At 41.0% G+C, this 24,542-nt stretch overlaps 1 protein-coding gene across 1 annotated transcript; it reads left to right on the top strand.

Moving 5' to 3' along the window:
- The first annotated feature begins 10,476 nt into the window (after positions 1–10,476).
- LOC149288216 (coatomer subunit beta'-like) lies at positions 10,477–22,848 on the top strand. The gene is made up of 21 exons (XM_089492028.1): positions 10,477–10,608; positions 10,867–10,953; positions 12,668–12,794; positions 13,278–13,426; positions 13,537–13,683; positions 13,890–13,989; positions 14,107–14,249; positions 14,817–15,016; positions 15,270–15,380; positions 16,089–16,177; positions 16,939–17,045; positions 17,265–17,408; positions 17,609–17,739; positions 19,029–19,236; positions 19,463–19,573; positions 19,837–20,051; positions 20,882–20,974; positions 21,121–21,301; positions 21,909–21,974; positions 22,473–22,586; positions 22,756–22,848. Exons 1-21 carry the CDS (start codon positions 10,555–10,557, stop codon positions 22,846–22,848), a joined length of 2,670 nt encoding a protein of 889 aa, XP_089348154.1. The 5' UTR covers positions 10,477–10,554.
- Positions 22,849–24,542: the final 1,694 nt, after the last annotated feature.

The following is a 24,542-nucleotide window of genomic DNA, read 5'->3' as shown; positions in this document are numbered from 1 at the left end:
TTTGATTAACTCTTTAGTGTCAATAAATGATCATTTAAAAGCTGCATTTTGTCTTTACTTGCCTTTTCTTTGTCTTATATTAAAATTAGTTGGATGATCTAAAACATTTAAATGTGACAAGCAAAACTAGAAGAAATAATTTTTTTAAATAAAAATTAACTTAATATATATAACATATAATAATAACAAAAAAAATAACTTCATAAATAACTGAGGCTCACCCTCCCAAAGGAAATACAATGCCAGTGCTCAGTCACTCGTATAGACCTTTAACTCCTGATGCCAAAACATGGCCTGGGGAGACCATTGGACTCCAGGAGTTGAAGGTACAAATGCGAGACTCTTTTGGTTGCCGGCAGGGGCCTCCTCATTCAAACTATCGATGGTTCACCTGTGTCCTCCGGACCTGTGGAGTTAGAGACTACCGTATTTTTCGCTCTATAAGACGCACCTGCTGATAAGACGCACCTAGATTTTAGAGGAGAAAAAAAAGGAAAAAATATTTTGAGCTAAAAAATGGGCTAAAATATTTATTACAATAACTGAATAAGCTATGAACACAGTAAGACACACACAGTAAGACACACACAGACACAGTAAGACACACACAGACACAGTGAGACACACACACACACACAGTAAGACACACACAGTAAGACCTCCCTCCCTAACCCCCCTTCTCAGTATCTCCCCTCTAACTCCCTAACCCCCCCTTCTCAGGATCTCCCCTCTAACTCCCTAACCCCCCCTTCTCAGGATCTCCCCCCCCCGCCCCGGTCACTTACCTTAAACTCCTGTGTTGGAAGCGTGAGGCGTTTGTCTCGGGTGCCGGCGCTTCACTGCTGAGCGCCGGCGTCTGACGTCATATGCCGGCGCCCAGCGTAAAGCGCCGGCACCCGAGACAAACGCTTCCAACACAGGAGTTGAAGCGCTGAGGCAGGCGGCAGTGGCGGCGGCCGCCGCCAGCAAAGGATTCCTGTATATCTGTCAGGCAGGGGGGCCCGAGAGTTGCCGAGCGGTTGTCTTCAGCAACCGCTCGGCACCCCTTGGGCCCCCCTGACTGGCAGAAATCCAGGACTCCTCTGCTGGCGGCCGCCGCCGCTGCCGCCTGCCTCAGTTGCGACCCCGGATTTATCGGCGTATAACACGCAGGTAGGGTTTAAGCTCCGGATTTTAGTTAAAAAAGATAGTGTTATACGCCGATAAATACGGTATATCGTTGCCCCCTCCCTGCCTGCATCTTCGCTCCATAAGACGCGGCTGATTTTTCATCCTACTTTGGGAGGAAAAAAACTGTGTCTTATGGAGCGAAAAATACGGTATTTCCCTTTCCTGTTCTATAGGAGATAGACATATTGAAAAGATGTTGTTTCCACTAATCCTAGGATTACCGTGGCTCAAGAAACATGATCCGATTATCCACTGGACTACAGGTCAAGTCACATTTTCATCACCGTTTTGCAACCGGCACTGCCTGGGTACTGCACACACCGCTCTTCAAACTTCTCCCTCCGTAACCAAGCCTCCTATCCCTGGATTACCGTCATACTATAAAGAATTTCAGGAGGTGTTCGATGAGAAAGGTATCGACTGTCTTCCACCTCACCGACCATATGATCGCCCAATAGACCTTCTACCTGGATCCAAGATTCCAACCTGGATCCAAGATTCCCTATGGTTGAATATACCCCTTATCAGAGAACTTAAAGTGCTACGAAAGTACCTTGATGAACATCTGGCAAAAGGTTTTATTTGTCCATCTACCTCTCCAGCTGGAGCAGGGATATTCTTTGTGAGGAAGAAGGATGGGGCTTATGCCCCTGTGTGGACTATATGGACTAGAATCCAATGCCATTACTGTGAAGAATCGATATCCTCTTCCCCTTGTCCCTGAATTATTCAAACGTCTTAAACAAGCCACTATATTCACTAAATTGGATCTCCGAGGGGCATATAATGTTACATGAATCAAAGAGAGACATGAATGGAAGACAGCGTTCCATACTCGTTATGGTCACTTTGAATATTTAGTCATGCCCTATGGACTCTGTAACGCTCTAGCTATCTTCAAGAACTTCTTTAACGATATGTAAAGATGTGCGTTAGAGGAATGGAGACATCATCTCGAGGGAGCACAACAGCCGTTCCTCATATTCACCGAGCCAAAAGGTTAAATCCCCGTCACGCTCGATGGTCTTCTTTACCCGATTTACCTTTCATATCACATACAGACCGGGAAATAGAAACGGCAAGGCTGATGCCTTGTCTTGCCAGTATTCCAATGAACCTGATGACCCCAGCTCTATACAACCAATAATCCCTCCGACACATTTTTTGATACCTCCCCCGGGTTAGCCCCCCCATATTAAATTTTTTTACAAAAGATCATGGCATTTGTTAGATCTTTGTTAGATCAGGTTTGATCAACTGTTTTTTTCGTTAGATCTACTCTAAAATAGGCAATATTAACAATCTTTTTCAGGGGGGGCTAACCCGTAGCCAGCCTCCCCTCAACAAAAATTTCAACAAAATGTTACTGATTATGATAGCTGGCCCCCCCTCAACTGAAATTTGGATTTTTTTTTATGGATCTTGGTAGATATTCGTTAGATCAGGTTAGATCAACTGTTTTTTTCGTTAGATCTACCACGCAGGAGGCGGTATTCACACTCCTATTTTGTTTGCGGGGGATGGGTATACATACGGTCTGGCCCCTCCTCAACTGAAATTTGGATTTTTTTTAATGGATCTTGGTAGATATTCGTTAGATCAGGTTAGATCAACAGTTTTTTTCGTTAGATCTACCACGCAGGAGGCGGTATTCACAATCCTATTTTGTGTGCGGGGGATGGGTATACATACGGTCTGGCCCCCCTCAACTGAAATTTGGAAAAAAATTTTATGGATCTTGGTAGATATTCGTTAGATCAGGTTAGATCAACAGTTTTTTTCGTTAGATCTACCACGCAGGAGGCGGTATTCACAATCCTATTTTGTGTGCGGGGGATGGGTATACATACGGTCTGGCCCCCCTCAACTGAAATTTGGATTTTTTTTAATGGATCTTGGTAGATATTCGTTAGATCAGGTTAGATCAATTGTTTTTTTCATTAGATCTACCACGCAGGAGGCGGTATTCACAATCCTATTTTGTGCGCGGAGGATGGGTACACATACGGTCTGGCCCCCCCTCAACTGAAATTTTGATTTTTTTTTATGGATTGTCACACACCACAATTGGACAAAAAAAAATCAACAATATGACTTGGCATGATAGGAGTGTGATTGCTAACAGCAAACACACTCTTTTCATACCCAGGCAACCAGTGAATGCTGGAACCTAGGCATAATGGGACTGTGATTGCTGTTAGCAGATTGCTGTTAGCAATCACACTCCTATCATGCCAAGTCAGCCAGTACATGCTGGTACAGGGTGGCTGTAAGTGCAGACCCTATACTGCTGGCAGCATCAATACACAAGGGGGGCAGCTAGCCAGGTTTCAGCATGTACTGGCTGACTTGGCATGATAGGAGTGTGATTGCTGACAGCAAACACACTCTTTTTATATCCAGGCAACCAGTAAATGCTGGAACCTGATGATGGGACTGTGATTGCTGTTAGCAGATTGCTGTTAGCAATCACACTCCTATCATGCCAAGTCAGCCAGTACATGCTGGTACAGGGTGGCTGTAAGTGCAGACCCCATACTGCTGGCAGCATCAATACACAAGGGGGGCAGCTAGCCAGGTTTCAGCATGTACTGGCTGACTTAGCATGATAGGAGTGTGATTGCTAACAGCAATCACAGTCCCATCATGCCTAGGTTCCACATATCACACACACACTCATTCATTCATATACTCATTCATTCACACATTCATTCCCTCACAGGCATACTCATTCAAACAACCTCCCCCACCCCCTTACCTACTACAGCTCTCGATGCCACTCACAGACTTCAGCAGGGGGCGCGGCCTCCCTTGTTCTCCCCACAGAGGAGGCAGGACTGGAGCAGAGAATAGACCCTCCCACAAGTAAGCGGCAGGGCTTGTGATGATGTGATCCTGGCTGCTGATCTCACGCGGGCCGCACCTCGAGGTCACGCGGGCCGCATTTGGCCCGCGGGCCGCATGTTGGACGCCCCTGCTATAGGGTTTATCTTTCTGGCATTCACAAATTCTATCAGATTTCCAACACTACACTTCACATTGTTTCTTCTCATTTACTCGGTCATTCTAGCGCATAACAGTTTGTTGATGCTTGTAATAAAATCTGACTTCAACCTTCATACGTCAATGTACTTTTTCATTTTTAAATTGGCTCTTTTAGATATATGTTACGTGTCATCTGTGATTCCCTAGACACTAGTAAACTTGCTACGGACTAGGCCAACCGTCTCCATACCAAGATGTGCTGTTCAGATGTTCTGCATTATTGTTTTTGGAGCAAATGAGATATGTGTGATTACTGCAATGGCTTATGATCGCTACGTTGCCATTAGTAACCCTGTACGTTACAAAACTATAATGAACTGGGCCACCTGCAAAATTCTTCTACTCATTGCGTGGACATTCAGCTCCTGTCCTGTGCAGATTTTTCAATAGTTTCTTCAGTATTTATGCTTTCTTTTTGTGACCCATTGGAGATTGAACACTTCTACTGTGATGTTGGGCAAGTGTTGCTTTTGCCTTGACCCAGTATTGAAGTCCATTGGTTGGTAGAGATAATATCCTTTGCTTTTGGACTTGGTCTGTTTTCCATTCCTTTCCTACTAGTTTTTACCTTTTACATGTTCATCATTGACGCCATATTGAAAATCCATACTAGCAATGGTCTCTACATCACACTTCAGTGTAGTTGTTGTTGGATACGTGTGTCTTGGGTTTATGTATTTTCGACCCAAGACAGCATACTCAGTAGATAAAGACAAAGTGTTTGTAATTGCTCTTTCCTTTACTATGCCAATATTAAACCCAGTGATCTACAGCATGAGGAACAAGACTATGAAAAGTGTTTTGTTTTTTTTAATTAATGTCTTACTAAATTTTAGACATTCTCAGACTGTCTCCTTTTTCCAGAATATTTTTTCTGAGGCATTTTAAGAAACAGCAAATAAACATGGTTATATTGGCAATAATCTTCTTACTCTGTCATAAGCATTTTATTTTTTTTGTATAAACTAGGCACGATGAAGAAACTAATGTGTAATTTCTGTAATTACTAGTGGATTAAATAACCAAGAATATCATTTGTATTATTGACCCAGAAACATGTCTAACAGTTTTAAAAGAATTATGTTGCTTCTTTTTCAAATTCAGTTTCTTTTCCCACTAAACCATGAGTTATGGGAGAGTTAAGGTATAAAAAGCACTTCATTTCATTAATATAGTTATGGGGCATAAATACCCTTGTCCTAAATAAAAAGGGCATAGGTACTCTAAAGGAGGAAAAATTATGTTGAACCAGGCTGGTTAAGGAGCAGGCTATTTTTTTAATTTTTTGTACACCAAGGCTGTATTAACATATTTGTGTTGCTTCTGGTTAGCTGTAATTTTCTTCTCTCTCGTTTAGTGTACCCACACAAGTTGTTTATTTTTTTTTTTCCAGAAAAAGTACGGCTTTTTTGATCATATATTAAAATATGGAGAAAATTTGAAAAAGCACTTTTTTCACTTTTACTTGAAAAATTGTTTACTTATCCACAAAAGCTGATGAAAAACCGCTTAGTAGATTCTACTATTTATCCTACATTTGGTATAATAATAAGTACAAGTAGAATTTTTCAAAGCTATTTCAAAACCATTTTTTTCCAAATCTGATAATCCTGTCCTATTTTGGACAGCTTTGAAGCAGACCAATTCAGTTTACCCTCATCAAACCATATATTTTTAAAAACTAGACACCCCAAGCTATTTCAAATACTTATATTTTTAAACTTTCCATGCACTTATTCTACAACCAATCTTTGTGCTTTGTGCTTTTTTCACACAAATTGTACTTCAGATATAAATGTACAGCTCCTGATAGATGTCACTTCAAAACAGCACCCTAATATGTGTTCAGTAACATCTCCTGATTACAGCGAGTACCCATGGATGGGTTTGCCAGGTTGCTTGGGAGGTAAAACCCCACGTTTGGGAAGTGCGCATTTTCCAACTTGGAATTTTGACATCTAATCCATCTCCACCCATGTCCTATTTGGGACATCTTTGAAGCTAGCTATTTTAATTTGCCCCATAAAACCATATATTTTTGGATACTTGACACCCCAGGTGTAACAGGTTCACCCAGAGAGCTGTAGTAACTCTCACCCAGTATCCTCCTGTTGTCCCCGGAATAACTTCCAGCACCAGTCAGCATGCATACCTTGAATTGAGTGCAGCAGGAATGAACAGTTTATTGTTGTAAAACATAGACTCATATATCCACAGCATATACATAAATTAACAGATACATGTATTCAACCCAACCTTTAATTCCCTTTGCAGCGATCATATTGATGGAATTAAACAATGGAGTTCCTACCTGTGCTATCTTTGACAGCCAGGCTGGAGCCATCTCTGAGTACCTTGGGGCCCTGTATGACAGGTCATTCTGTCACACCAGGGTATTTTAAATGGTGGTATTTTAACTCTTTACATGCACTAATTCTACTACCAGCCTTTGTCAATTTTAGTACTTTAGCTATGAATTTACAGCCCTTGGTAAATTCTAGGGCTGAAACAACGAATCGATAAAATCGATAATAATCGATAACGGAAATCGTTGTCGACGATTTCCGTTATCGATTAATCGAGTGATCGATTCGTTGTTTACTTACCTCCGCGAGCGTTCCCCGCTTCTGCAGTCTCCGCCTTCTTTTAGTTACGTGACACGTTCCGGAGGTAAGTATTCTTCATGTCTGTGCGAATCGCTCTGTGCGAGTGGCTCCATTCGCACAGAGCGGTTCGCGGGGGTGGGGTTTCAGGGCAGGGTGTGAGTGTGGGTGCAGGGCAGAGTGGGGGTGGGGATGCAGGGCAGGGTGTGAGTGTGGGGCAGGGCAGGAGACTGGGTGCAGGGCAGATTGGGGGTGGGGATGCAGGGTGTGAGTGTGGGTGCAGGGCAGAGTGGGAGACTGGGTGCAGAGCAGGGTGTGAGTGTGAGTGCAGGGCAGGGTGTGAGTGCAGGGCAGAGTGGGTGCAGGGTGTGAGTGTGGGGGCAGGGTGTGAGTGTGGGGGCAGGGCAGAATGTGGGGGCAGGGCTGGGTGCAGGGCAGAGTTGGACAGTGCAAAGTGCTGGGTGCAAAGTGCCAGGGCTGGGTGCAAAGTGCCAGGGCTGGGTGCAAAGTGCCAGGGCTGGGTGCAAAGTGCTGGGTGCAAAGTGCTGGGTGCAAAGTGCCAGGGCTGGGTGCAAAGTGCTGGGTGCAAAGTGCCAGGGCTGGGGCAAAGTACTGAGTGCTGGGTGCAAAGTGCCAGGGGTGGGTGCAAAGTGCTGGGTGCAAAGTGCCAGGGCTGGGCGCAAAGTGCCAGGGCTGGGTGCAAAGTTCTGCGTGCAAAGTGCCAGGGCTGGGTGCAAAGTGCCAGGGCTGGGGCAAAGTGCTGAGTGCTGGGTGCAAAGTGCCAGGGCTGGGGCAAAGGGCTGGGTGCAAAGGGCTGGGCGCAAAGTGCCAGGGCTGGGGCAAAGTTTCTTGAACAGTAATAGTCCACCTCTTTTCAGAATGTTTGGGGTTATTTTGTTTCATAAATATTGTGTTTGGGTTCTTGTACTTTGAAAATATTGTTTTTTATTACATCATAACAAAATAAGAATGTTAATGTAAATTTTAAGTTGTTTTTTAACATCCAGTTCATTAAATTATTTTAAATAAACGAAAAATTTGCATATTTTTTTTTGTCCGATTAATCGAAAAAATAATCGGCCAACTAATCGATTATTAAAATAATCGTTAGTTGCAGCCCTAGTAAATTCAATTGACAAACAACACCCCTATATGTGTTATCATCATCTCTGGAGTACAGTGATTCCACCGATGCAAAGGTTTTTCTGGTTGGTTGGGGGCTAAAAAGCTACATTTGGTTACCCTGATGGTGACACTACTGGATAATTATTTTAAAATGTTACCAAATGTATATTTTTATTTGTATTTGTTTCGGGGTGGTACCAGTCTAAGAATTTACAAAGGATCAGGCCTCTGCTGGGGCTTCCTCACGGACCTCACAGAAGCACCTCACGAGACGCACGCCTCAGGCTTCCAAAACAAAAAGAATTAAAAAAAAAAACATTGGGATAAGCCTCGGTGGTGTCCTTGTCAGGACAGTAAAGCGCTGTGTACAGTGCCACAGAGTTTCCTGAGAGGCTGTATTTCCTCCTGTGTTCGGCGCTATTTCCACCTGATGATCCAAGTCCTGTATTCCTGGTGACTAAGCAATGTCTGGTGGGTGCACCCAGTCAGGGTACAGGTCGTTCCCGTCACAACTCATCTCTTCCTAAAGCAGGGCCATCCAGGGGCTGCCATCATGATCAGATTAGTCAGATTAGTCCTATTGCCCAGGAGCCCACTTTTGATTGGTTAACTCACAGCAATTGACAATTATTTTTTTTCATTCTTTCAACGCTGATGCTTCATGGGAGCACAACATTGACTGATATTTAGTCCTCACAACCTTGTGGAGATAAATATTAACCCCTGCAATCCCGCGATCATGTCATACACAATCGCAGTATTGAAGGGGTTAAAGCTGCACCATCGCTCTTAACGGAGTGATCAGCATACCGGTTCTGTGGGTCAAGACCCGAATCCTCCGGGTCGTGGGAGCGGGGTCTTGACACGCCCCGCTCCCCACCCATTTTTTTTCCTTTAAATGGGCGTGTTTCCCGTTGATGTCAGTATGCAGCTCTGGCCGCATCCCGCAAGGGACGGCTCCGGGTAACCAGAGCTGAGAAGTTCCCAGGTATGGTAATCAGGCAGCAGGGGAGGGTTGGGGCAGAGTCACTCTGATGCAGCCTTTTTATAGGTTAAATGCATTAGTGTGGCAACGTGAAGCGGACAGACTGAATATTTGGCACTTTATATTTTTATTGGATTACATTTATTGGGACTTTCCTCTGGATTTTTTATTGACTCCAGCAGCTCTGATATGGAGGTGGAATCACTGATGACAAGCTGGTAGATTTTTCCTTATTTTAATGTAAGGTACCTATGAGCTAATTTTACTAAAATACTATACCTGGACACTGAGACCACTCCTGGGAAGATTATCCACAGACATTCTTGAAGGTCTTACCCCCACCCCTTATATGAAGACCAAGTTTTTGTATTACTTTTATCATGTGGTGATAGCGCACTTGTAAAAAATTCTTAATTCCTAACACTAATTGTGTTAAAAATACATAATTGGGGAAGTTAATACGAAAATCAATGGAATACTACTTATTCCACTACGCTTGCTCCGTTTCAGGTTGTTAACCAATGAGATTCATGGTTTACAGCTGTAATACGAGCATAGCTATACTGCTTTACACTGCGCTCTTACGGTTTGCTTTAAATTCTTTGCCAATCACAACATGGCATCTGGCGTAGAACAGCAACTAAATGGCCACGTCATGAAATGCTCCCTGTATAGCCAGTCACAACATGTCTGCTCATCGTCAATACAGCTTTAGAAGTTGCCGGAAGTGGTAAGACCGGAAGTTTCGCTGGGTCTGATCTTGCTCCCGGAAGCTCCACGTCAGTCAGTGAGCGAGAGGAACCGGAGAAATGGTGAGACGGGGGATGTTGGGCCCATGACCAAGAATAAAGAATAATTCATATGTGTGTTTAGTGGAGCGTGCATATTGAGTGTATGGACCTGTGAAGTCTTCGTCTTATCACGTTGGGGGATTTCTTTGCAAAGAAATCGAACTGTTGGCTGTGGCTTTAGAGGGGAGGAATCAATCCCTTATATATATATATATATATATATATATGTGTATTAACATGACAAAAAAAAACACGGAAAGCGCTGTACAACGGGTCTCTACACCCTTGTGGTAATTAACGTTATATAAAGGCTGAACTGAATGGCCTTTTAATGTGTGCTGTCACCAGTGCCGTGGGTGTCCTCCACGGGTGTTTTATGATTAATCTAAGTCCTTGCATAGGACATTTGTTTTTGTTTGTTATACACAATCCATGTAGGAGGATGTGGCATTATTAAAAGATTACTGTGTTGCATTGGGCATGCTTATATTCTGCATGGTACTTGGGCAGTGTTGGCAAGGTGTGTATTTTGTCTAATGCATTGTTTACATGGTGTATATGTGTACCATGCATTGAAATGTTGTTTGTCATTCTCTTTTCAATGACAAGCTTATTTTTGGCCTAATATTTCCCAGTGTGTCATTGGGTATTCTGTACGGTGATAGCTGTGTTGTATGTTATGTTTCCATTCGTATCTGTAAGTTTGCTACATTAAATTCCCCACTTATTGATGTAAATAAAATCTTTGCAGCCTCTGCGACTTGATATCAAGAGAAAGCTGACTGCTCGGTCTGACCGAGTGAAGAGCGTTGACTTGCATCCTACAGAGCCATGGATGCTGGCAAGTCTGTACAATGGCAGCGTTTGCGTATGGAATCATGAGACACAGGTAATAAAAGCAACACTTCAGATTTAGGTTTGATTTGGTGGAAATTGGCATAAAATATACAGAAATGTTGTAAATCAGCAATATGTAGAAAATTATCCACCCTATCACTCGTAGCGCGGTTCATTATGCATGTAAAAATCATGTACGCTCTAAAACATCATTTATAAAAAAAATTTGTTACCTGCTAACGCTTTTATATGCCATTTTCTATAATATATATTACACATATTTACCTAATGCTGTTTCATGTGATTCTAGACGCTTGTTAAAACATTCGAAGTTTGTGATCTTCCAGTCAGAGCAGCAAAGTTTGTGGCCAGGAAGAACTGGGTGGTCACTGGAGCAGTAAGTGGATTTTTTAAAAGTTTTTTTTTTAAAAGTCTTAATTTCCTGTAAACTCCTTCGTGTCACTGGTTGATTTTACACGGTCCTCGTGTTTAGCTGTAATTTTATTCTTTCTCGTTTACTGAACCCACACAAGTTATATATTGCTTTTTTCGTGACAAGACGGGCTTTCTTTAGATGTCATTGCTTTGATTGTATCATATCCATTTACCATTAAAAAAGTATAAAATATGGTGAAAAAAGGACTTTCTGACTTTTATTTGAAAAATCTTTTACTCATCTATTTTTTTCTGTTTCTTTCCACACCCATTTTATTTCATGTATATATGTGTTCAGTAATATCTCCCGAGTACAGCGATACCACCCATGCATGGGTTTGCCTGGCTGTTTGGGGGGCAAAAGGGCCACATTATTTATTTTTTTTTGGAACTGGAAGTTTCCCCTGATGGTGACATTAGTGGGAAATTAATTTTACATGTTACCATTTTTAACTTTATTTTTTTTAACAATTTTTTTTACTTTTTTTTTCTTCATTTATTTTACTAATCACGTTGCGGTTAGAAAGCTGGGCTCCATTGACTTGCATGGTTGAATGTATTACCTGTATTTAACCTGCAAGTGGAGCCAGAGTTCTCAGGAGGGTCTAAAGAGACCCTTTTGGAAACTTTTCCAGCTTTTACATTTTTTTTAAAGAACGCATCGCCATCTAGCAAGTGTCAAAATCAGTCGCACGGGCGGTTGTGACAGCTCTCCGGAGCAGTCACAGCGCGTCCCGGGGTGGATGTTCGGTAACGCTGAATGCCTCGCTGTCGTTGATCACCTCCTAAACTCTTTTAAAACCGGTGTCTGCTGCCATACAGTGTATGGTGAACGTTGACGCCGCGGGGAGGGGCCAGGTCTTGGTGTTGCTAAATGCCTCGACATCGAGGCATTACACCAGCACAGTTTGGGTGCAGAAAGCGAACGTAGATCGGTTTCTGTACTCTTTTAAACCCCTGACTGTCCTGGCACATCAATTGTCACCAACTTTGTTGACGTGCATGACGTGTCTGGACCGTCAATGGTCATCAAGGGGTTAATATTCTAATATTCTAACCAACACATGAAATCAAAACACTGCAAGAGCTTGTGGTCCCTGGGAGGGGTGTTGTGCTTTGATTTGCAATATATATACCCAATCTGATATTACATCTTTCTGTCTTAAGGCAGTTATGCATAGTATTTCAACACAGTAGATGAAGAGATTATGCTTGGGAATCCAACAATTAAATATGTTTATGTTCAGTACATTGCTGCAGTTATAGGCGCCTCTCTGCACATTTTTGTTAAGATTTGGTAAGTTTTACCAACTTGATCTACATACATACCAGCTGTGTTATCTAAGTGTTGTGTAATTATCTCAGCACTTAGTCTTTTACATAAAATTTAGGTTGATTAACCATCAAAGAGACATTACCTAGACATTCCCTAAGCATTACATTTTTCACTGATCCAAAAATCTATTTGCTTGGAGTCCCTTATACTTAAACTGTACATGGTGATTTAAGGAGGAACTTGCGTGGTGTACTGTTTGTTCACTAAACCTACAGCGATGTAAATGTAACCAACCGTACTGTCTCGCTATTACTGATGCAATCTTGAGCAGAATAGCACACTAAGGTAAGCTTTTGGGGTATTTTTAAAGAGCAGAACTCACAGATCTTTTTCTTTCAAGGATGACATGCAGATCAGGGTATTCAACTACAACACCCTGGAGAGAGTTCACATGTTCGAGGCACATTCAGATTATATCCGATGTATCGCTGTACATCCTACTCAGCCTTTCATCCTGACCAGCAGTGGTAAGATGCACAAATATAAATGTAATAATAAACGCACCTTTAAAGGTTTCAGGTATAGGGTATTTGGCACCTTTCTATGTTGCTTTTAACAGACCTGCAAAAATATTGTTTGTCTAGTCATTTTATGTCAGTTTATAAAAAATAAAATCATTTTATTATAATTTTTCAATGACGTTGCTATTATTAAATGTTTAGATCAGGGATAATTGTGTACGAACACTCAGCTGTTTTTGGACATATCTACTTCTGTCTGCTAGTTGTACATTAGCTCCTACTCTAGAGTACATTTGTCAACTGTTGAATATAGTGTCATGATATATTAAGTTATTAACAGCGTATACAATATCCATATGAATTTACTACTGTTCCGTGCAGTGATTTAATACAGGCAAACTACATGTCCGGTTACTTTCTGCTATTTGATCTTGCTTTCTTTAAGTGTCATACTGAGTGTTGCACAAAGTTGTGGTCTTTCCCTTGCAGATGACATGCTGATCAAGCTGTGGGACTGGGATAAGAAGTGGTCCTGCTCCCAAGTGTTTGAGGGCCACACACACTATGTCATGCAAATTGTCATAAATCCTAAAGACAACAACCAGTTTGCAAGTGCCTCATTGGACCGCACCATTAAGGTACAGTGAAAACAAACCCACACTTCCTTTCTGGCCTTTAACATGTCTTTTGCTTTGGGGCCACGCACTACTGCATAGGGTTCTACTGATTGTATTTTCTTCACACATAGGTTTGGCAGCTAGGGTCATCCTCCCCCAACTTTACCCTGGAGGGGCATGAGAAAGGTGTAAACTGCATTGACTATTACAGCGGTGGTGATAAGCCTTACCTCATCTCAGGTGCAGATGACAGACTGGTAAAGATCTGGGACTACCAGGTGAGAATCAGACCAAGGTCCTGTTTTTATAAAGATTGATAAGTTTAGTCCTTGCTTTAGGTACAACTCTGTCTATCTATTTGCTCTGAATAAAAGATGAGAATGTATATCCTGACAGGCATGCAGAGGTCTCATGTATACCAAAGTGTTTATGGTGTCACCTTTATTACTGACCAGAACTAACTTGCTCTCTACTACCGTTATAGAATAAGACTTGCGTACAGACCTTAGAGGGCCACGCACAGAATGTGTCCTGTGTTAGCTTTCACCCAGAGCTCCCTATCATCATCACAGGCTCTGAAGATGGTATGTACTTATTGATGTGGCTTTCAATGAACCTACAGCCGTAGTTCTTGCTGTGTGGTACTGATAAGCATTCACCGATTTGTGGCTGTTTAATGACTGACTGCCTTTTCCCTCTAGGCACAGTACGGATTTGGCACTCTAGCACTTACCGCCTTGAGAGCACTCTCAACTACGGCATGGAACGGGTCTGGTGTGTGTCTGGTCTCCGTGGCTCCAATAACATAGCCTTGGGATATGACGAAGGCAGCATCATTGTTAAGGTGAGGATTGCTTATTATACATATGCAATAATAACATATAGCTAACCAACATTCAATGTTATAGTATGCTTTTGAGCAGAGCCCCCTTTGACCTAATGTACAGATTTGTCTTTGTCTGGTTTTGCCTTACCCTTTGAGTGTATGTATTGTAATAAGCGCTGCTTAAGATGGTTATAATAGAGGCTGTGATGCATGGTTTAGGTTTAGGCTGCATGTTTATACTTATTTATACTGCTTAAAGCAAGCATTCCTTACCTGTAACAGTTCCTAAGCAGTGTCTCTTTAAGCCTGTGTAATTATCAGATATGTTTGTAGCTAACACTTTGAAAATTAGATTTATTGTATGGGTTGTTTAATAGACAAAAATCCTATTTTTTTCCTGTTTCAAATTTCTTTGTTTACCATATCCTGTAACTGTAAAACATACAAACTTTGTACATGCATGTTGTCTGGAATGCTATGGATGGGAATTATCTATGTGCGTAACAGCATGTGCTCCACTGGCTTTAATTATTTTGAGTATATTCACACGGTCTTCATATCATGTGTCTGGCCCCTTGTCTCTAGCTGGGACGTGAAGAGCCTGCAATGTCTATGGATGCCAATGGCAAGATCATTTGGGCAAAGCATTCTGAGGTGCAACAAGCCAACCTTAAAGCAATGGGTGATGCAGAGATTAAAGATGGAGAGAGACTTCCATTGGCTGTAAAGGACATGGGGAGCTGTGAAATCTACCCCCAGACCATCCAACATAATCCGAATGGAAGGTAATTAACATACTTTGACTAAAACTTTCCTCGATACCTTATTGTCCACACAGTGTTCCCCTATAACAGCAGGCGACTTAACTTCTTAGTAATTCATAGCAGCTGTCAGTGGCCGTGGTCCCCTAGATTAGGTCCAAGCCCATCGCTTTGATCTACAATTATAGTGAATGAAGCACTGCAGCTTATAGTGTAGGACACCCTGTTTTTTGTGTTACGTCTCAGCTGTTGCATTAAACTTGTATCTACTTTTCAGGTTTGTGGTAGTATGTGGTGATGGAGAATACATCATTTACACTGCTATGGCGTTGAGAAACAAGAGCTTTGGGTCTGCGCAGGAGTTTGTCTGGGCTCACGACTCCTCTGAGTAAGTTTTTGAAACGGGGCCCCATAGTGCTGTCGCGGGGCATGTTAATCTGATAATGTAATGAAATTGGAAGGGATGAATAACAGTTAGTCTGAGATTTTTTTTTTGGCTGAAATGTCAGACTAGGTCTAGCCCTAACAGCCATTGCACTTCTGAAAATATATTTGCCAATGAACTACCACCCAGCTGGTAACCCGAGCATTAGACATTTAATACAGATTTAAATTGGTATGCTTAATATCAGAATACCACCAGTTCTCTTTATATACGAAAGATATGTTTAAGAATCTTAGATGATCATGGCGTAAAGGTTACATTTTGTGTTTGTAGCCCCATAGTCCCCCCAGATGGTGTTTCACAAATCAGTCAGAAGGTTCAAAATTCATTTTCTTGTTTTTAATGCCGACTTGGCTGGCACACTTTGATGTTTGAAGCAGCGCAGAATACACTTTTTTTTTTTTTTTTTTTTTTTTTTTTTGCAGGGGGTAATAAGGCATAACGAACATTAAATGGAACATTTTGCTTGATAGAAATTGCATTGTATAATTTGCTGAGCAGTTCCTTTTGTGGGGCACTTTATTTTGCAGCTAATCTTCAAACTTTCTTACATCCCATTATTTAATATTTGCTTATACTTGTAACTTTAATGACACTTTTTACATGTCAAGAAAGTGGGAAATGTTGTTAAGTATGCTGTCTGACCTCCAGATACGCAATTCGAGAGAGCAACAGTGTAGTCAAGATTTTCAAAAACTTCAAAGAGAAGAAGAGCTTCAAACCAGACTTTGGGGCAGAAGGTGAGTTAATTGTCTCCATCTGTGTACACTTTAATATGCATTCTTCCTATACAAAAAAATAAAACACTTGACACAGAAGTAGCTGCCCTCCTTGTCTGTGGTCCAACTATGGTGCAGCTGGTAGAACTTTTCACACATGCCCATGGAGGTCTGAACAGATCCTCGCCCTCGGCATTTATCCAAGCTGGGTGTGAGTATATCACGTACAGGGAAAATGTGTTCAGCCAAATCTTCAATGCATTTGCAAAAGGGACACCATGAAAATGTAAAGGAACCACACAGTTATCAAAGTGCCTATCATCCCTTTTAATGGCAGGGCATTTTGCTACACGTTTAGGAGGTTAAAGGTGATCTGCACGTAAGCAAAATATTAATTGAGCACTTTAGGAACTTCCCAAGGAAGGTTTAATCAAATAAAAACATGTAAACTTTTAACAGGCTGTTCTAGAAACAGAAAATAGCATAACAAAATATGAACGAGGGAAAACTTCTTGATTAATTACTTCTGGGAATTATTTTGGCGTTCACTAATACTTGGAATGATTCCAGTGCTGCATTTGGTAACAGCACAGTTGGTGGAACAGTATGCTTTAACACTTGCATGGTGAATTCCACTCCTTAAGAATCTTTGAGTATGGGGAGCTAATAATTGATGTCCAGACAGTGATTTTAGTTTGCTGATGATTTTAGTTCGCTGATAAGGACAATAATGTTGAAGCTGTACTGTCTCAAAAAACTCATTGTCCTTCAACTTTTCTCAGGCATTTATGGTGGCTTTTTACTGGGAGTGCGATCTGTCAACGGCTTGGCCTTCTATGACTGGGAGAACACAGAACTTATCCGCAGGATTGAAATCCAGCCCAAACATGTGAGTTTACATTTTTAATTAAGAATAAAATTGCAGCAAAATGTAATGACAACCACATCAATGGAGAGGTTCTGATACAGGAACCAGGGTCACACACCACAGTCTAAATAAGACAAGGCGATGCCGGTTACTGAATGGAGATGGGTTTGTAGATTGATGTTGGTTATATTTGTGGAAATGCATTGTCTTCCTTCTGTGACCAAGGTTTATATATTACAGATTTTCTGGTCTGACTCTGGGGAGCTGGTTTGCATTGCTACAGAGGAATCATTCTTCATCCTGAAGTATATGTCTGAGAAGGTGGCTACAGCTCAGGAGACCCATGAGGGCGTGTCAGAAGATGGCATTGAAGATGCTTTTGAGGTGATTAGATGTTAATACTTTCTGAAATATGGGGCTATTTGGTGCAGTAAGTGCATTGGGGTAAACGTGACATCTGTTAAGTCTATAGGAAAAATGCACACAGAACCAAAATATAATGCCAGGATATTGGAAATGTTAATGTTAAATGCAAAATGTAGTTTATTTTATCCTTAGCAATGTATTCCATCCTCCAACTCTAGGTTCTTGGTGAAATCCAAGAGATAGTAAAGACCGGACTTTGGGTTGGAGACTGCTTCATCTATACAAGCACCGTGAACAGACTCAACTATTACGTTGGGGGAGAAATTGTTACAATTGCACATCTGGACAGGTAAGTGACTGCAGTGTAATAGACTATCCCAGTGCTGAGAAATGTTACAGGTTGTTTCGCAACAATTCTTACCTCGCTGCATTATAAATGATACTGTAGTGCTATACAGGAAATTGTTTTGTACAAGAAACCCTTGATTTTCAGTTTTTTTTTTTTTTTCATTGATTGTGATTACCATTTGGTGGTTAATATTTGGCTTAGACATTTTTGAGCAATGAGTTTTGATGGAATTTTCATGATTGAGTGACATGAGCCACAGATCATCTCATCCTGAAAAAGGAGGTTACCATGAACCTACAAATATATTTTGACAAAGGGTGCCAGGAGCCCAGCAAAGGCCTTGCTTTTTAAAAAAAAATAAAATTATTTTAGAAAGAAGCTCTATGGTCTTATCACCATAGCATACAGTGAAATTTGACCCTTTCGTTGCTTTTTGTGATCAGATCACCTACAAATATGGTACCAGCTTGACTCTTCATTAGTAACCCCCAGACTGTTCTCACATACACGTAACAATAATACTCATCTCTTTCATATTGAGTCACATAATAAATAGGATTTATAGTGTGTGAAAGTTTGGGTCACATCTGAATGTGGGCCTTTGTTGCACTGTGTTTTCTCAAAGTGGCTAATTCCTGCACATTACAGCCCAAAAAAGTCCTGCATTGTCCAAATTTGCTCAATAATAAGACGACCCCCCCCCCCAAAAGCGCCTGAATATAAGACCACCCTATAGGAAAAAAGTTTAACTAGTAAATATTATTACACATGTAAACTATTTTTTTCATATTTAATCAAAACTATGATTTACCAATCACCCCGACTTACCAATGCATCCCCAAACTTGCCCCCCCCCCTGCTCCAGACTTCCTGGTGTCTAGTTGGGGCAGCTGGTGGACATCCGCGCGATGCATGCAGACAACCTCCGCTGCTACCCGGGACTTCCGCTGGGGCGCATCGTGCAGATGTCAACCGGCTGGCAGAGAGGAGGATCCAGGTCCCCTGCAGCACTGCGGGGGATCTGAGTTTTAGTCTTATAGTCAAACCTCAATTTGACCTCGAATATAAGACGAGGGGTATTTTTCAGAGCATTGAGCACTTTAAAAAAAATAAATAAAATTGTCTTATATTCGAGCAAATATGGCATTATATTCATATATTCACAATGTTTAACTTTTACATCTTCTTGATTTGTCCCGGGGGATAATGCGTTTACTAGTGAGGAGGTGTATTTGGCAAATGAGGTAATTTTACACTTTTTTTTTTTTTTTTTTTTCTTCTCTCTTCAGGACCATGTACTTGCTGGGATATATCCCCAAGGATAACCGTTTATATCTGGGTGACAAAGAATTGAACATAGTCAGTTACTCTTTGCTGGTGTCAGTCCTGGAGTACCAGACAGCTGTGATGAGGAGAGATTTTAGCATGGCTGATAAGGTCATCCCCACAATCCCCAAGGAACAAAGGACACGTGTAGCTCACTTTCTGGAGAAGCAGGTGGGAATAGACTTTAGTCACATGTTTGGCAACTAATGTGTAACAGTGCAACTGTTAATAGTGGTGGCTGCAACCTTTTTTTTTTTATTATTTGGTTGGGAATCATTCAGCAGATAACTCTTCCGTATCACGATGTAAAAATGTCTAGAGACAGTACAGTGGTTAATGAACTCTTGTCTGGTTGTCTACACTATCCTGACCATGCAGACGTTTGCTTTTGTTTTAGGGTTTCAAGCAGCAAGCTCTGGCTGTGTCTACAGATCCTGAACATCGCTTTGAACTGGCACTACAGCTTGGGGAGCTGAAGATCGCATATCAGCTGGCAGTGGAGGCAGAGGTGAATATCCAAATAATTATAATCTATATACAACCAATTTTGTCAGTGGCATTAGGCAGCTACTCAATCCTCAATGGTGCAGTCTCACCTTATAGAAATCTGTTATAAATAATAGGCACAATTATTTTATATTCAACATTTCAGATTTTCTTCTCTTACCGTCAACCATGCTTTACTGGCCAGATCAGCCTGCAAAGCAGATATAGTCACCGTCCGTTATTTATGGCTGCTGGAATCATCTAATTCTTTTCTCTTCTCTACAGTCGGAACAGAAATGGAAGCAGCTGGCAGAACTGGCCATTAGCAAATGTCAGTTTGGATTAGCCCAGGAGTGCCTGCACAATGCTCAGGATTACGGAGGCCTCTTACTCCTGGCCACCTCTTCGGGCAATGCACCCATGGTGAACAAGTTGGCTGAAGGGGCAGAGAGGGACGGCAAAAACAATGTTGCTTTCCTAAGCTACTTTTTACTTGGGAAGTAAGTTAAAGAACTGAGAATTTATTCCTATGAAGCCACATATTCCACTGGTATTTTTTTAATTTTTAGAAATATCCTCCTCCACTACTGTGGCACAAACGTGTTTCCATCACATTCTGGGAGTTCGTCTCAACGCATTAGACAGTGTCACGTGGGATTTGGTTGAAATAGCGGTAGTAAGAGTCATCCTTTTTCCTGAATCCCACTTTGTTTTATTCACAGCAGTGTTTACTTATTTATAACGGTCACATCCCATGGTTTGCAGTTCAATGAGGCATCTTTCCTTTCTGTTTATCAGTGAGTTCTCTCACATCCCTATAGTCTGCCAATATCTAGCTTTGGGCTTGCTTGGCATTTTGTCTCTGTGACAAAACCTTCCCGTACACTAAACAAGATATGTTGTCACGTTATGTTACACTGTGAAATACCTATTTCCAAACCTTGGCAAAATGACCATATTTTTGAAATAACATTACTGTTTTGCATCTGCCTGGGGAAAGCAGTTCTCTGCATTCACTTCCTGATGTATTTCGCAACAGCCTCCTGCTCAAACAATGAAGGGCACGTGGAAAGTGTAGGGTGGAACACATCTGTTAATGAAATAAAATGTCTTTTCACCTAGGTAACCTTTGTGTTCGCTATAGTTTGTCCCTTTTCATTGACTTGCATCTGCTAGCGAGCTGTGTGTGTGAGCGAAAAATGAAAACCAACATAATAAACCCAGTTACTGAAATCGTATAGGATCGGTGCTGAATGTGCTCTAGTATTGTGAACCTGAGATAATGGCTTATTTGTCATACACTCCAAGTAACTGCGTGTTTTATTTGCAGGTTGGACACTTGCCTGGAGCTCCTTATTTCCACTGGTCGTTTGCCTGAGGCAGCATTCTTGGCACGGACTTATCTACCCAGCCAGGTGTCCAGGTAATTGAAAGTGACGCAATATGTTAGTGCGAGTTCAATATTTCAGAATGACTTGGTTTTTTAAAATCTTCAGCAAGTTGGGGGTTAAATATATCTTGGTATATAATGTGCATGGTCCCAGGTGTAACCCATTTTCATTTCTCCAGGGTAGTGAAATTATGGAAAGAGAGCCTGTCCAAGGTAAACCAGAAGGCAGCAGACTCATTGGCTGACCCCACAGAATACGAGAATCTCTTTCCTGGTTTAAGAGAAGCCTTTTTGGGAGAGCAGTATCTAAAGCAGAAGAACAATGCACTGCCTCCAGCAAGGGAATATCGTAATGTGACTGTAAGTACCCCTCTCTAGCTCCCTGTACCAACTTGTGTCAGGTTTTTACCTCCGCACTACTCTGCAATAAAGCTATATAAAGTTACTGGTGCGGTGGAAAAAGTCTGTTACTCGGATCAAAATATCACCGCATATGAGTTGGCTCTTCCATTCTTGTTTCTCTCTCACCTGGCTATTCACCCAATTTTATTCCTTAATACTATAAAGTTTTGCTTACCAAAATTATCATGTAAAAGTGTTTTTCTAGCCACTACATTGAAAGTGTATAGAGAAACCTTGAATAACAGTAGGTAAACTGTAATGGTCATTTGGAACATTAGGTTCTGTGTATTGTTAATGGGTTGGTTAGATATTTTCTTAATAAAGTTAAGAAAACTTCATGATTTTAGTAATACATGCTAAAAAGTTTCAACAGTATCACTACCTCTAAAGTTTCTGAAGACTGAACTAGGATAATCAGAAGCGTTTGTAACTGTTAAATCATACCTGACAAGGAAACTGGGTTTATTATAGATTGCCACGGGTTTTAGTAACATGGAAACATTTTTAATCCTCACGGTAGAATTGCTAACTGGATTTTTAATACAACATGCATGTATCTCTTCAGCCAAATGAAGAAAGAAATGTTTTGGCCGAATCGAAAGGATTTGAGCCGTGTGATGAAGCCAGCTCTGTGGTGAGTTCTTGTGATTTTGTGTAACAGTAGGCGTGCGAGGGACTATGCTGAAGGAGAAAAATAAATCCATGGGACTTATTTAAGAGGAAATTGGCCTGTAGCTGACACGGGTAATAAGACTCAAAATGCTGGTGCCTTGATTTGCATGACCTTTATTCTGTGTAGGTCTGTGGCCAGGCATTGCAGCATGTATATGTATATTACAGTTTGGAGTAAAACTGGGTATTATGACCATTGTCCTGTATCACAGGCTAGTCTCCCCATTTTTACTGATAAAGAATTTACTCAGCCTTTGATCTTGTCTTAGATTCAGGATGGTGTTATGCCTACCCCATGCATGTTAAAATTCCTTCACTGTATTGACATCTACCACTTCTGGTAGAATCTGTGCCTTATTTCTCACGTGATAAATTTGAGTGCTGCCTAATACCTGTTGAAGTGTTTATAAGAAAACGTTGTTTGCTAATATTTTTTCGTTATTTACTTTGTCTTTAGGAAGTGGAGAAAGAAATACCATCTACCCCATCCCTAGCAGTGCCTGTTTTAGAACCTGTCACCCCATCTGTTCCTGCAGCAGAGAAGCCCGTTCCAAAAACCACAGAAGACAAGGTAACGCTATAGCTAGAATAAGCCATTTCTGTACTTATTATGGACAGATAGGAGAGGAAGGTTACAACTGCTTTAAGTTGGCACAGTTGAAAAAAAATAATTTACACAGAATTTTCTCCCCAGGGATTTGGTGAGACGTGCTCAGTTGTATTTTTTTTTTGCTTTTCAGGCTTTCCTTGATTTAGAAGAGGATCTGGATAACATGGAGTTGGATGATATCGACACGACAGACATCAACTTGGATGACGAGTTTTCTGACTGAATTTTACTCAAAAAAAAACCCAAAAACCTTTTATTTAAGTGACCAAACGAGTTCTTTCCCTGGTTTAGGCAACTGGTCAGTAACCTAGGCTCTTGCTCCCCACATCCTTCCAGTCCCTGGAGGCCTAGACAATGAACCCAGACTGTGCAGCCAGGGCCGGGGAGCAGGATAATAGAGCTTCTCTTTAACAAGAATCCACTCCTCACCATACATGTATTTTTGTTATGTCTAAAACAGATATTTGAACACCTGTAATAACTGATGATTAATCCGTATTGCTTTGAGCCTTAGGTCTTCGGCAAATAAGTGTGATTATCATAAAAAGATCAATAAACATTGTAATACTTCGAGGCCTGACTTCTCATTAATGTTATCTGAAAAGGTTATCAGAAAGGTTCAGCATCTTCTCCATGTCCACTTGGTGGTTTGTAGTAAAATGTTAGGCTGGACACAACCCATTGTTCTCTGCAGAATATGAATAAATCCTTTTCTGTCAGCACTTTGTTGATGTATACTAATTTGTATGTGATGGGTGGCTTTTAATCAGAAGCTATTTATGTAGAGGAAATCTGATATAATAATTTAAAGCACATTTAAGTCTAAAGTGGAATATCTCTGCTTCTTAGAGCATTTTTTTTGCCTTGTAAGTGAAAAACACTTTTAAAACTTTGCACCAGAATGCCTCATAATAATAAAAAAAAAAAAAAATGGATAAGACCAGTCAAAATTTCTTAAAGCCCTATTCTAAAAAATTAAATAAAAAATGGTGGTGCATGCATATCTATTAACCCCCTTTGCTATGAAGCACCTAAATAAGATCTGATGCGCCCCATGGCTTTTAAATGGACAATCGGCTCTATTCAAAAAGGGCAAAGAAATAGTGAATCTGCCTTTCTCCAAAGATGTTGAGCTGCTGGCTCCTTGGTTGAATACAATAAAAAATCAAGACTTTAGTGCATCTTTAGATTAAGCATGTTCTATAGTTCTCATCAAGACATCCTTACATTTACTAATAAGTACTGTCGACTTCTTTAGTCAATGGAAGGAGGAATCCATTAAGATCCAGATTATCTAATAATAAAATTCTTTCCACTGCCAGGGCATGCAATGCAGTAGGGTTTGCACCTAAGATTTTGGAGAGAGTAACATTGGAAGGTTCATGTATTTTCACCCCAATTTTAAAGCACACGAACGAAGCTTTTCTTCCTACCTTGCTGAATTTAACATGTTTTGTAGCTAAATGCAGTATTAGAAATGCTATTCCTAGTAAGGTTGAATGGCTAAATGTTTCAAAAATAGTTCTGTAACCAACAGGTCAACAAATTTGGTTTGGATTTAGAAGCCAGCTTTTTTTTTTTTTCCCTCCCCAATCATGTTTTATTGTTATATATTACCCCCTGGTCCACAGTTAAATGACGGTTGCTGGAGCAATACGACATAAAACACACCATTCTTCAGTGCTGCACCACTCTGTATGGAACTGCAGTTAACTCATTCATGACAAGGGGTATTTAACCCTATTAATACTCAAACTTGGATGTTTAACCATTATTCCTATTTTTTGTGTTTTAGTGTACCTTTCAAAGATTAAGATATGTCAAGGTTTCATATTAAACCATATTTCATATTAAACCATATAAATCAATGGTAAGGCCGCACCTTGAATACGCTGTGCAATTTTGGGCACCTATTCT

This window comes from Sceloporus occidentalis, unplaced genomic scaffold, assembly GCF_023333645.1.
Source record: "Sceloporus occidentalis isolate IW3139 unplaced genomic scaffold, rSceOcc1.0.p SCAF_53, whole genome shotgun sequence".
In the NCBI taxonomy this organism is placed as follows: Eukaryota; Metazoa; Chordata; class Lepidosauria; order Squamata; family Phrynosomatidae; genus Sceloporus; species Sceloporus occidentalis.
This window is presented reverse-complemented; position numbering and strand designations above follow the sequence as displayed.

Coding starts and splice junctions, on each gene's coding strand:
- LOC149288216 (XM_089492028.1), top strand. CDS start 10,555: ATGCTGGCAAGTCTGTACAATGGCAGCGTTTGCGTATGGAATCATGAG. Junction 17,046..17,264: donor TTGAAATCCAGCCCAAACAT/GTGAGTTTACAT, acceptor TATATATTACAG/ATTTTCTGGTCTGACTCTGG. Junction 20,975..21,120: donor CTACCCAGCCAGGTGTCCAG/GTAATTGAAAGT, acceptor TCATTTCTCCAG/GGTAGTGAAATTATGGAAAG.